This window comes from Phacochoerus africanus, chromosome 10 (assembly GCF_016906955.1).
Source record: "Phacochoerus africanus isolate WHEZ1 chromosome 10, ROS_Pafr_v1, whole genome shotgun sequence".
NCBI lineage: Eukaryota > Metazoa > Chordata > Mammalia > Artiodactyla > Suidae > Phacochoerus > Phacochoerus africanus.
In genome coordinates, this window is record NC_062553.1 from 118134106 (window position 1) to 118146149 (window position 12044).

General features: G+C 36.2%; 1 protein-coding gene across 1 annotated transcript; it reads right to left on the reverse strand.

Annotated features, from left to right (window-relative positions):
* Window positions 1–202: 202 nt before the first annotated feature.
* Window positions 203–12041, reverse strand: CISD2 (CDGSH iron sulfur domain 2). The gene is made up of 3 exons (XM_047798389.1): window positions 11828–12041; window positions 2694–2908; window positions 203–1080 (listed from the first exon to the last, which is right to left on the reverse strand). Exons 1-3 carry the CDS (start codon window positions 11928–11930, stop codon window positions 991–993), a joined length of 408 nt encoding a protein of 135 aa, XP_047654345.1. The 5' UTR covers window positions 11931–12041; the 3' UTR covers window positions 203–990.
* Between the last annotated feature and the right edge of the window lie 3 nt (window positions 12042–12044).

The window sequence follows — 12044 nt, forward strand, 5'->3', positions numbered from 1 at the left end:
GATTGTAGCTTTAAAAGGCAGGCTTGAGGATTGCTATTAATATGAGACTCTTGAACGAAAAATTACAACAGTTTCAAAGATTCTCCAGCAAGTTTTTTTGGCAAACCTTTTGTATTTTGTTTTATTGCTTTACACTGTAATAAGGAGGAAAAAATGTTCATATTGACGCAATTTTAAACACTGAAATACTATCATTTTAATATAAATTTATATATATTTTATTTCTAATGAACTTCAAATTGCAGCAGCCCATGAGTTTAGCTTTAAGAGTTCTTGACACCTCACCCCACTTTGTCACTGAGTTCGACGGCTCAAGATACATACACACAACACATGTAAACAGACACAAATAAGCCTTGAAAAGTAAACAAATCTTTTATAATATAAGTAATTGTTCTTATACCCAGTCCCAATCTTTTCTGAAATTGGGAGAGTCGTATTTATAGAAAACAATATTTATAAATAAAAGAGTTTTCCTTTGAAAGCTCAAGGAGTTCTTAAGATTATTATTTTTCTTACTGATCTAAAAAGAATGGAATATGAAGGTCAAAGGGGGAAAAAAATCACTTCAATTGATCAAAACAGTGGAACACTAAAAAATTATATATTTAAAATAGTGTAAGGAGAAAATTTTAAAGTATAGATTCTGTTGAAAATACTGATATTCAAAGAAATAGCTTTGGACTCACTGCCAAAAACTTAGATTTTTCTCAATTAATTAAAATCAAGTGTTGATTTTATTGTAGAGATACACTAATTCCTTGATGTCAGAATGAAAAAGTTGCACAATTTAATTTCTGTGTAAATGACTGAATATACAAAGTATCAAATATAAACAGTAGTGTAGCAAGAAAATAAATTGGCAGAAATAATTATTCAACCAGTAGCAATAATTAAAACACCATTTGAAAGATCTTTTATACACAAAGAATGAAAAAATAGTTATAAGATTTTACAGCATACAATTGAATTCATCCTAATTTATTACTATTATACTTCTTTCTTCTTCAGTATTAGTGGACCCACATTGTCACCTGTCAATTCATTGTGTTTATTATGTGACCCATCACACACAGGAAACTAGAAAGGAAAAAAAATTACAAGTGTTATTTTAAAAATAATTCAATAAGTAGAAATATTTGTGAAATGCTCTTAGAAAGAAAGTGCACTACTTTAGGGCAAACTCCCCACCCCCATCAGATAGCTTTCCTAAGTATATTCTACACCTGAGTATATTCTACATCTTTCCTGAATATATATATTTCCTGAGATATATTCTACATCTAACTACATTCCAGTACTAGAGCAAATCTAACAAGTTTAGTTAATTTATTATTTGCAAGATTTTAAATAAAAAGTTTTGGATGATTCCCTAAAAGAATTAAAGGGGGATCAAAATAAGTTTTTATTCTCTATGTAGCTTTAAATTTGAGCTCACCTCTTTACTTATTTTAAATTTAAAAATGTAATTTAAGGAGTTCCCGTTGCGGCACAGTGGAAACAAATCTGACTAGTATCCATGAGGATGAAGGTTCTATCCATGGTCTCGCTCAATTGAGTCGGGGATCCAGTGTGGATGTGAGCTGTAGTATGGGTCGTAGACATGGCTCAGGTCCTGCGTTGCTATATGGCTGTGGTACAGGTGGGCGGCTATGGTTCCAATTCGACCCCTAGCCTGGGAATTTCCATATACCGTGGGTGTGGCCCTAAAAAACCAAGAAAAAAAAAAGTAAAAATAAAGATGTAATTTAAATTCAAAATCATTTCATAATGTTTTTTAAAATAAAACTCATGTATTATGCAACATTTAAAAATTTTTAGATAGATTTTTTTTAAAGTTACTCATAGGTAACAAAATTTAACATTTTGTTATATTTTTCCTCTGAATTTACTATGTGCATTCACTTTTTAAAGCAAAATTGGATTCGTACTATGTTATTTTTGCTTAAACTACATCATACTCCCATGTTATTAAATACTTTAAAAAACATGATTTTTTTCATGGTTTCCTAATATCCCACCATTTGTATTATACCATACTTTAATCATTCCCCTATTAAGATACCTAGATTGTTTCTAAAATGTTATTACAAAGTAAATTAACATTATTGTATTTAAAACCTCAAATAGCCTATGATCAAAATAGTAGAAAAAAAGATTTCATTAACTACTCATAATACTTATCACTCCGAACACTTCCTTTTTAATTTCCGCATTAAAAATCATCTATAACTATAGCTGCCATTTACTAGCTCATACTACATATAAGGCACATACATCATCTCACTAAATCCTCAAAAATGTCTGTGATACTGATTAAGCAACCTGCCTAAAGTCATACTGTTAGGTGGCAGACATCAGATTTGAATAGTTTATTCTAACTCCAAAGCTTAAGCTCTCTTCCATTAACCCTTATGTTCTCTCAAAACATAAGTGTACTTTAAATTACATGTTACTCCAACTAACTGCTCAATATGGTAAAAAGAGACTTCTATCCTTCCATGTGGCTCTAACTTCTCTAATGTAGGAAATATATTGATCATAAAAGGCGAACTTTATTTTAGGAATAGACTTGCACTACTGAATACTATGGAAAAACCACTCATCTCACAGAACCTCCAAACTGGGGATTTAAGAAGCAAAACCATTTTAACTGCACAAGATTTTAGTGTACATATAAATGGACGTCTTACCGTCTTAGAACGCCAACACCTACAGTAAGCTGCTTTAGTAAGACACAGATCTTCAATGTTTATTTCATTCACCACTTTGGGATTTTCCTTTTGTATTTTAAGATTAATCAAGCTATCCTTCTGTTGCTTTTTCTTCGGGAGGAATGGACGAACCGCAAGGTAGCCGAGTAGTGCAAGTACTCCAAGGAAAGGCAATAACCGAAGCCATTCTGAAACTAAACATGTACGGATTTGTTAGCATCTGCATGCTCTTGTAATGGAACTTAAGTGCATGTGTCACCTTATTCTTTATCTATTCTCTACTTCTCATTTTAATTTCTTAATTATTTTATTTATCTGTAATACTGTGAATAAACAACACAATCAAGTCACCTATACCTAGGGCTACCTTATTTAATTTGTGGCCGGACTTGAGACTTTTGAAACTGGAAAGCCAAGTTTTTCATATTAGGTCCTCATTCAAATATCCTATCTCATTATCTTCACTAAATATATTTGTGTTTGTTTTTATTTCAGGAATTATGATCACCATAATTAATGAACAAAATTCATTGTGTGATTTATTTTATGGGTTTAGAAATCATTGCTACCATGTCTAAAGTCACACAATAGAATATCTGTAAATAGTTCACCATTAATTTATAATTTCAGACAGAACATGTCTTCAATGCTTTAGTTTACATTTTTATTTTTAGGGCCACACCCGTGGCATACGGAGGTTCCCACGCTAGGGGTCAAATAGGAGCTGTAGCTGCTGGCCTACGCCATAGCCACAGCAATGCCAGATCAGAGCCATACACCATAGCTCACAACACCAGATCCTTCCTTAATCCACTGAGCAAGGCCAGGGACCGAAACTGTGTCCTTATGGATACTAATCAGATTCATTTCCACTGAGCCATGACAGGAACTCCTAATTTACATTTTTTGTAAGGCTGAGTGATGGCTACTATTTTAAAGAGCTAAGTGAAATTTTCACGTACTGAATGTTCTCAGTATTACATCTTATTTCACAAGTGTTCATTAAAGCCTTCTTTAGTACTTAGCACTGTGGTAGGGGGACAGAGGATATAAGTGATATCCTTATGAAATGAAAATGGTCCCTATGCCTGTGGAGACACACACACCAGGAAGCCATCACTTGACATTCTTCCCTGTCAACCTAATATCTTGCTAATAAGCACTGTGTAGAAAAAGCTTAGTGGAGAAAAAGAAAAACTGAAGGTCATGTGCTATGGCATGCTAATTAATGATAAATGAACTGTCTAGGCTAAGAGTGCAACTGTATTACCTCATTAACACTGTGTTAGCTTAAACAACCGTAGTTGGTAGGCACCAATATTAATCCTATTTTTCTTATGGGTAAACTGTAGCTTGAGCAGGTTTAGTTCGGGACAGTAAGTCCAAATCTCTTTTCAATGACCATGAATCAAATTCAGCAGATCTAAAAGTTTATCTGTTCTCTTAGTAAAACTACTCTCCAGAGATTACTGTTCTTAGTATTTAACTATTGAAAAAAGACTGGCTTAATACTTACTCTTTCAAAATGAATTTTTTTTTCTTTTTTCTTTTCAGAGCCGTACCCTTGGCAAATGGAGGTTCCCAGGCTAGGGGCCTAATTGGAGTTGCAGCTGACAGACTACATCACAGCCACAGCAACAAAGGATCCAAGCCAAGTCTGCGACCTATACCACAGCCCACAGTAATGCTGGATCCTTAACCCGCTGATCGAGGCCAGGGATGGAACCCACATTCTCATGGATCCTAGTCTGGTTTGTTAACCACTGAGCCATGAAGGGAACTCCCTGAAACTATTTTTGATACAACACCATGCCAAAGGTTTGTTACAAGCTCTAAACAAAACAACCAGTTTACCTATGTATAACACCTATAAAAGTGCCTTCATGGAGAAGACAGACAATAAATGGTAGCTTTTATTAAGAGATTATGGAGATTGGTAGTACCTTCTCTGAAAAAAAAAAATACATTTTGCCAACTCAACCTGACCATGCTAAATGGTAGAAATCTTTGGGCATATAATCTTTTAGTCAATAGAATGAAACTGTAAGGATAAGATCTTGCCTGTCAGGCTGGCTATTGTATTCTCATAACCAAAGTGGAAACACTCCACATAAACCCTTTGAATTAAAGTTCTAGAAATGACAAGGAACTGTTTCTTGGGGAACCCAGTCTATCTATAGATGCGTTCTGTCCAATACAGTAGCCACTGTCCACATAGTCTGATTTGTACCTAAGATTTTGTTTTAATCAGGTTCAGTATGATGAGAGACATGGAGACAACTGCCTTAAAAGAAGTTTCCTTACAATTCCCAAGAGGAGGGGGCATGCCATGCCACCCAGGGCCACATGGGGAAGTACAGGTTGGTCGGGGGTTAGGTGAGAGAAAAGGGCACAAGCCTTTATCGTGGTTTCTATGGAAAAGGAAAGGTAGGGCAGAGTAAACAGTTTAGGATTGGCCGGCTCGAATAATTTTAGTGGGCTCTGGACCATACAGGTGGTTCCTAGTTGTCTTATATCTCATCCTGGATAACTTAGGGCAGGGGAACTACTGGCTTGGTAAAGGGAAGCTAGATAAAGGAGGTGGTAGAGTTGTAGGCTTTGGATTGTTTGATTTGCATATGCAAGTGTGCTCAAAGACAAGAAGTTTATGATTTCTAGGCATTAGCCTGTCCTGGGAGGAGGCAGGTTCTCCTTGGCCAGCAAAGCCCCCAAGATGTCCAAGCACTGTAACGTACAGAAAATTAAAAAGTGATGAATAAATACACATGTGGCTATTTAAATAAATTAAAATTAAATAAAATTCAAAATTCAGTTCCTTAGACTCACTAGTCACCTTTTGGCAGCTCAAGAGCCACATGTGGCTAGTGGCTACCATATCTTACAGCACTGAGAACATTTCCATCATTACAGAAAGGTTTCTGGATGGTGCTGCTACAGACCATGGTTTCTATAAAGTATCATCTCTATGACATGGCAAGGCTACTCTGACAGCTTCAACTCCCACAAATATCCCATCCCTCCTGAACTTGAAGACAGCCAAAGCTACTTATTACCTAGTGGCAGGCTTCCTGTGCTGCTTGCGTAAGGAACTCCTTGTCCGCCATGCCTTTGTAACTGTTCTGACTGACTCATTTATGTGGACCCTTTAAAACAAGGGTCAAACATTGCCTCCTCTAAAAGTCTCTTCTGATTTCACAAAGGAAAATTAATCACTCCCTCCTTTGTTTCCAAGCCCCCTTTCCTCAGTTTCTTTTATCATGCTATGGTTATCTGTTTATAAAGTTGACTCTTCTATAAGCCTACAGGAAGAAGAGCTGTGTACTACTCTTCCTAGCACAAAGTAGATATGGCATAAGTGTTTAATGAGTGACTTAATGAATGAATGAATGTAGAGCATAAATACCAGTCCCTTTCTCACTCACCACATTGTATTGTAATTATTTACACTTCTAGATCAGACAATAAATATCTTAGATGGTTATTGGCCTCAACATCCAGTAGCTATTTAATAAATGTCTGTTGAATGTAGAATAACATTAAGTATGTTACTCTGTATACTATAAAATTAAAAGGTCGCAATAGGTTACGTAATTCAAATTGAGAAAGTAAATGAATGAGAATGTCAAGGTGAAACCATAACTTAGATTCTTAAATTTAACATTTTCCAACTTGACCCACAAATCTCAGGGACTAAATGGTGTTAATACTGTTTTAAAATCTACTTCAATCTAGTTTTTTTCTTAATTTCTTGGTAACACATTACTCTATAGTAATATAGTGATAGAAGGTACTATTATTCCTACAACAAAGTTTATACAACCATCTTTATTTAGTAAAATCTATGTCTTAAAGATGACAAACTTCAATTTACAGAAAAGATTTATAAAGGAAAACAATACAGCCTATAAAACTCAATGAAATAATTTAAAGAATTTATTAAGGCTGATTTTCTTCAGAAATATGAAATACAAAAATCAAGAAATTAAAAAACTTTAAAAACTGGCTATTTCTTTTGAACCTGTTTGATATATGCTGAGCCATTACAGATATATTAGATAGTGTGAAGGGAAATCTACTACCTACTAATTGTTAGGTATAATGTAATTTTTTACAGTATATTTTTAAATTGTTTTAGGATTATCAGAAATAGCACTTATTTTACAAAATTTAGAAAAGTATAAAAAATAAAGTAACTTTTAATCCTACCAGTCAGGAGTTGGTAACATTTTGTTTTGTTTTCACTTTGTTGTATTTTCTTCCTTTTCAAAAGGTTGCATATAATAATACCGTAAAAATAATACTAGCAACTTGGCTGCTGCTAACTTAAGTTTTCTTAGGTATCATTTATGGGCAGAACACATAAATAACTTCATTTCTGAACTACAGAAAGATGAATATAAAATATTTTCAATGGATGGCTTTAGTATTACCACTTAAAACCTAACAGAGACTATTCAGGGCCAAAAGGCCAACAAAATGAAATGAATAATCAATTTTAAAATCTTTTTTCTACTCACTGCTAAAAATAGAACAGTGTTCCAGTATCTAGAACACTTCCTGGCTCATAGTAAGTGCTCAATAAATACTTGATGACTTGAAGAATTCAAAGTAGTTACACAAAAGAAAATGGTATTTTTTGGTTTTGCTTTTTTTTGCCTTTTTTTTTTTAGGGCTGCACCTGCAGCATATGGAAGTTCGCAGGCTGGGGGTTGAATCAGAGCTGCAGCTGCTGGCCTGTGCCACAGCCACAGCAACACAGAATCTGAGCCTCATCTGTGACCTACAGCACAGCTCAAGGCAATGCAGATCCTTGACCCACTGAGCGAGGCCAGGGATTGAACCCCCATCCTCACAGATACCAGTTAGGTTAGTTTTGCTGTGCCACAACGGGAACTCTAGAAAACTAAATGACATCAAAATTGTTCTCCACGGAGTTCCCGTTGTGGCTCAGTGGTTAATGAATCCGACTAGGAACCATGAGGTTTCAGGTTCCATCCCTGGCCTTGCTCAGTGGGTTAAGGATCCGGCGTTGCCATGAGCTGTGGTGTAGATCGCAGATGTGGCTTGGATCCCGCGTTGCTGTGGCTCTGGCGTAGGCAGTAGGCCGGTGGCTACAGTTAGATCCCTAGCCATATACTGCGGGTTCGACCCTAGAAAAGACAAAAAAAAAATGTTCTCTACAAAGGCTAATGTAATCTTTAATTACACTGACTTTTACATATGATGGTCTAGCTAGAAAAAGGGGAAAAAACTTTCACAACTTATAGTAACGAAGTATTTTCCTAAATTCTTGAAAAGTTTTCTAAAATAATTCAATGATAAATAACATTTATTATTTACATGTTAATAAATGTAACTCCTAGTTTGAACTTAATAATTTCTTACACTTTTTTATTTAGAAAACTCACCTTTTGTTCCATTTCTTCAAAAAAAAAAAAAAACTGAGGTAAATTTACATACAATAAAATAAACAGATGTTAGGGTTTTAGCTCTGAGTTGTGACAATTAAATACATCCCTGGGGCCTCCACTAAAAATGTGTAAAAATATGTAAAATATTTTCATCAACCCAGAAAATATTCTGCTCCTTTTTAGTCTATTCCCCCACCACTGATTCCTATAACCAAAGGTTTTTTCACTTACTATAAAGTTTTCAAAATTCATCCAGGAGATCAATTTTTTTCTTTTTATTACTAACCGGTATTCCACTCTATGAATATACCATAATTTGTTTATCCACTCTTCTGTTGGTAGGTACTTAGGCTGCTTCCTGTTTGGGATTATTAAAAATAAGGCTATATGAATGTACCTGTGTAAGTCTTTTTGTGGATATATGTTTTCAACTCTGTTCCACTTCTAAATTCTTTGTTCAAAATTGGCCCTTTCTGGAGCTAATGCCCTTGAAAGTGTCAGGTCTGACATGTTTGTGTTAGTCTGTGGAAAATATCATTATAGCATTAGGAGTCATTACTTTGCCTACTTTGTCTTTATGAGTAAAACAAAGTTTCAAAGAAGCTAACTAGTGCAAGCAGGGAAAAACTATGCAAAGTTTCATAGCTAGCTTTTAAATCTAGAAGTAAACTGTTTTCCGACTTTTGAAGGGGAAATTTTTTTTATTCTATTTTAAAAGTTTATATGGGAGGGAAAGCTTTTTTAAAGGTCAAAGTATTTGAATATACTATATTAACTAATCTAATTTATACTAAATTAAATTAATTTACCTTAAAAGCCTCACTCTTAAAAATATGACCTAAACAAAGATAGATAAGTTGTTTCTAATAGGTACGGTAATTAAGGATCTCCAAGTGTTGACGGATAATGCACAGTCATCATGAGAGAGTCAATTGCTTTAAAAAAAAAAAAAAAAAAAAACCCCGCTGGATCTAAGTAAGGAAGGAAAAACAGGCAACAATAATATAAACTGTAATGGTTTTTTGCTCTAATTATCACAGAAAATTAAAATAACTTTTTGTCTGGTAGACAGTTTAAACAATTATGTTGAAAAATTATGTTCCAGTTTTTTGTTTCAATAAACGTCTAAGATGGATTCTACAAGTGGCTCATTCAAGACAGGCAAATGTCATGAGCTATTACCGTCTAATCAGAAAGGGAGACTTGGGAATGGAAATTGGTCACTGAAGTTCTTCCTCCATAGCGCTGCTCCAAAATAGATCCTGCACTGTTTTACATCATTGTCCAGAGCAAAAGAGACTCTTCTTTTTTCCATAAAGTAGTTATTACAAATGTTAATGTTTCCTAAATAAAAAGGCAATTTACAATGTGAACTAAATTGTATACACATTGCAATGGGACCAAGATATGTACTATTTAGATATCAAAATGTCATTACTTCTGAGAATCATCTTCACATTAAATATTTAACACTTTAAAGAGGAAGCTACTATAAATTATTGATTCAAGAGACAAAGGTTTAGGTTGAGTTTCCTTAATGCCTTTAATAGGAATTAAGTATTTGTTGACAGAAGGAATCTTTGAAGGAAAAAAAAAAGGTCCAAATATCTTCTAGTCACTAAATCATACTTCTAATCTGCTTCAACTACACTGTACAAAAAACTGAAACTAATATAAAACCAGCCACAACCAGAATCAAAATACATAATTCAGGTTAAACTGGATTGGGGTGGGAGTAAGGGGACTTTTTTCTTCTTGACAGTTAAAAACTCAGGAGTAAATTTATGCAAATTATTAAGTTGGCAACTGGGAACAAATGTCACAAAATTATCCTGTATCCTTTTGACTCAGTATTACCCTTTAGCGAATACATTCAAAGGTGTAATTCAAAGGAGAAAAAATAACAATTGGTATGGAGCAACTTACCACTAAACAACATTAATAAAATATATACACAAAAACATTCCAAATTTCCAACTGCAGGAGAATGGCTAGGCCTACTGTGAGGTTAATCTAAAATAAGAGTATATATGCAGTTGTTAGAACAAGATGAGGAATACATTAAAATACATAAAGTACTTCAGTAAAAGAAATGATAGGGCAAAAAATTTTACATAATTGCCACAATCAGAATAAACTAGTAGAATCAAAAGAAGACTTTGGTGTTACAATCAATTGATTTGAAATAGTTTTTTCATTTTATGTTACTTTTATGTTGCTTCCTATGTTTAGATGTTTCTTTATAATGTTTATTATTGTTACCACACTTTTTATTCAAAATCATGCTTTCTACTAAACTTAATATGTAAAAGTTTTAAAATCTCAAAATCCATTTGTCAACAGAGTAAATGTCTCTAACCATAATTCAAAGATTCTCTAGATTTGGAAGAGTCATCTAGTTTACCCCTAAACCTACCCACCACCAGACACTGCCTTTATTTTTTTAAACCTCTGAGAGGGCATAGCTCTCAAAGTACCTATGTTTGGGTAAAGTATTCTCTAATTTAAAAAAATTAATGATCCCTTGTATTGGATCTGAAATCCCTCTTCATCAATAATTTGACTCTAGTTCTGTCTTTTGGAATGCACAGAATAAATTTTATTTTTCTTCCATCAGTGTTCCAAATACTATATTTTGGAGTTCCCGTCCTGGTGCAGCAGAAACGAATCCAAGTAGAAACCATGAGGTGGTGGGTTCGATCTCTGGCCTCACTAATGGTGGAGGTCGCAGACACAGCTTGGATCCCGCGTGGACCCCTAGCCTGGGAACCTCCATATGCTGCCGCTGCAACCCTGAAAAGCCAAACAAACAAACAAAAAAACCCAAATACTATATTTTAAGTCAGGTATCATAGATCTCCAGACTGCTCCACGATAAGCAACCCTATTTACCTCAAAATTGTCTTAATTCATGCTTACATTCCCTGATAGTCAGGACAGTGTTTGCTTTATCAACACGTTTTTTCCCCTCGTCAACCTAGTCAGTCCCTGAGACTGGTTTACAAATACCCCGCTTAAGCTGTAGTGCTCAAAAGCCAACAAAACCTTTATTTCTGGTCCATCATACTAGCCAAGATATCTTTCCTCCAACTCCAGTTACCTAAACTGCCTCCAGGCCCATAGCAGTAGAGTTGACTTCAAATGCCCCCAAGGTAGGTTAACGCTCCCCTACGGGAAAGGAGTTTCTTTTTTAACTTGGTTACTAAATAAAACTTCCAAATACCTATTACATGTATGTCTACGTTTCTCTCCCTCCCACTCACACCCCCCCCACGCTGTGGGTAAAACCCACAGATGAGAGCTGGGACGGCCTGGTACACGGCCTGGTACACAGCGCCTTGGATAACGAAGACTCATCCTGTTCTAAAATAAACAAGCAGGGAGCGAGAGAGATGAAAGAGATGGGACTGTTCCCAACTCAGCACCTTCTCTGCAAATAGCCGGCTCTCACCACAGAAGGACAAAGGAGACTGCCACGAGGATGAGCACCCGATGTCGCCAGGTACCGAGATGTGGCTTCACACAAGATCCCAGGGAGCTGTGTCTGCGCGCGCCCACCTCCCTCGGAGCGCGGGATCACTGGGTCACGCGCCTGCCGCCAAGCTCCGCCCCGCCCCTCAGCCCGTAGATTTTTAGATTCCCGCCCCCACCCTCCGCCGTGGAAACTTGCAAGGATGGGGACTGGCTGAAGGCTGGCATTACCTGTGAGCCGGGCGAACCCGGTAATGCTCTCCGGGATTGGGAGCCGCTTAAGATACGCGGGGAGCTGCACCTTCACGATCCGGGCCACGCACTCCAGCACCATCCTGACCCGCGGCGTCCTCTCTTTTCCCGACCCCAGCCGCGCTCGGGCCGACCTGCCGCGCCTGCGCCGAGAGCGGAAGCGGCCCGCCGGCGCTCGCGGCCTGGACCCTGCTGG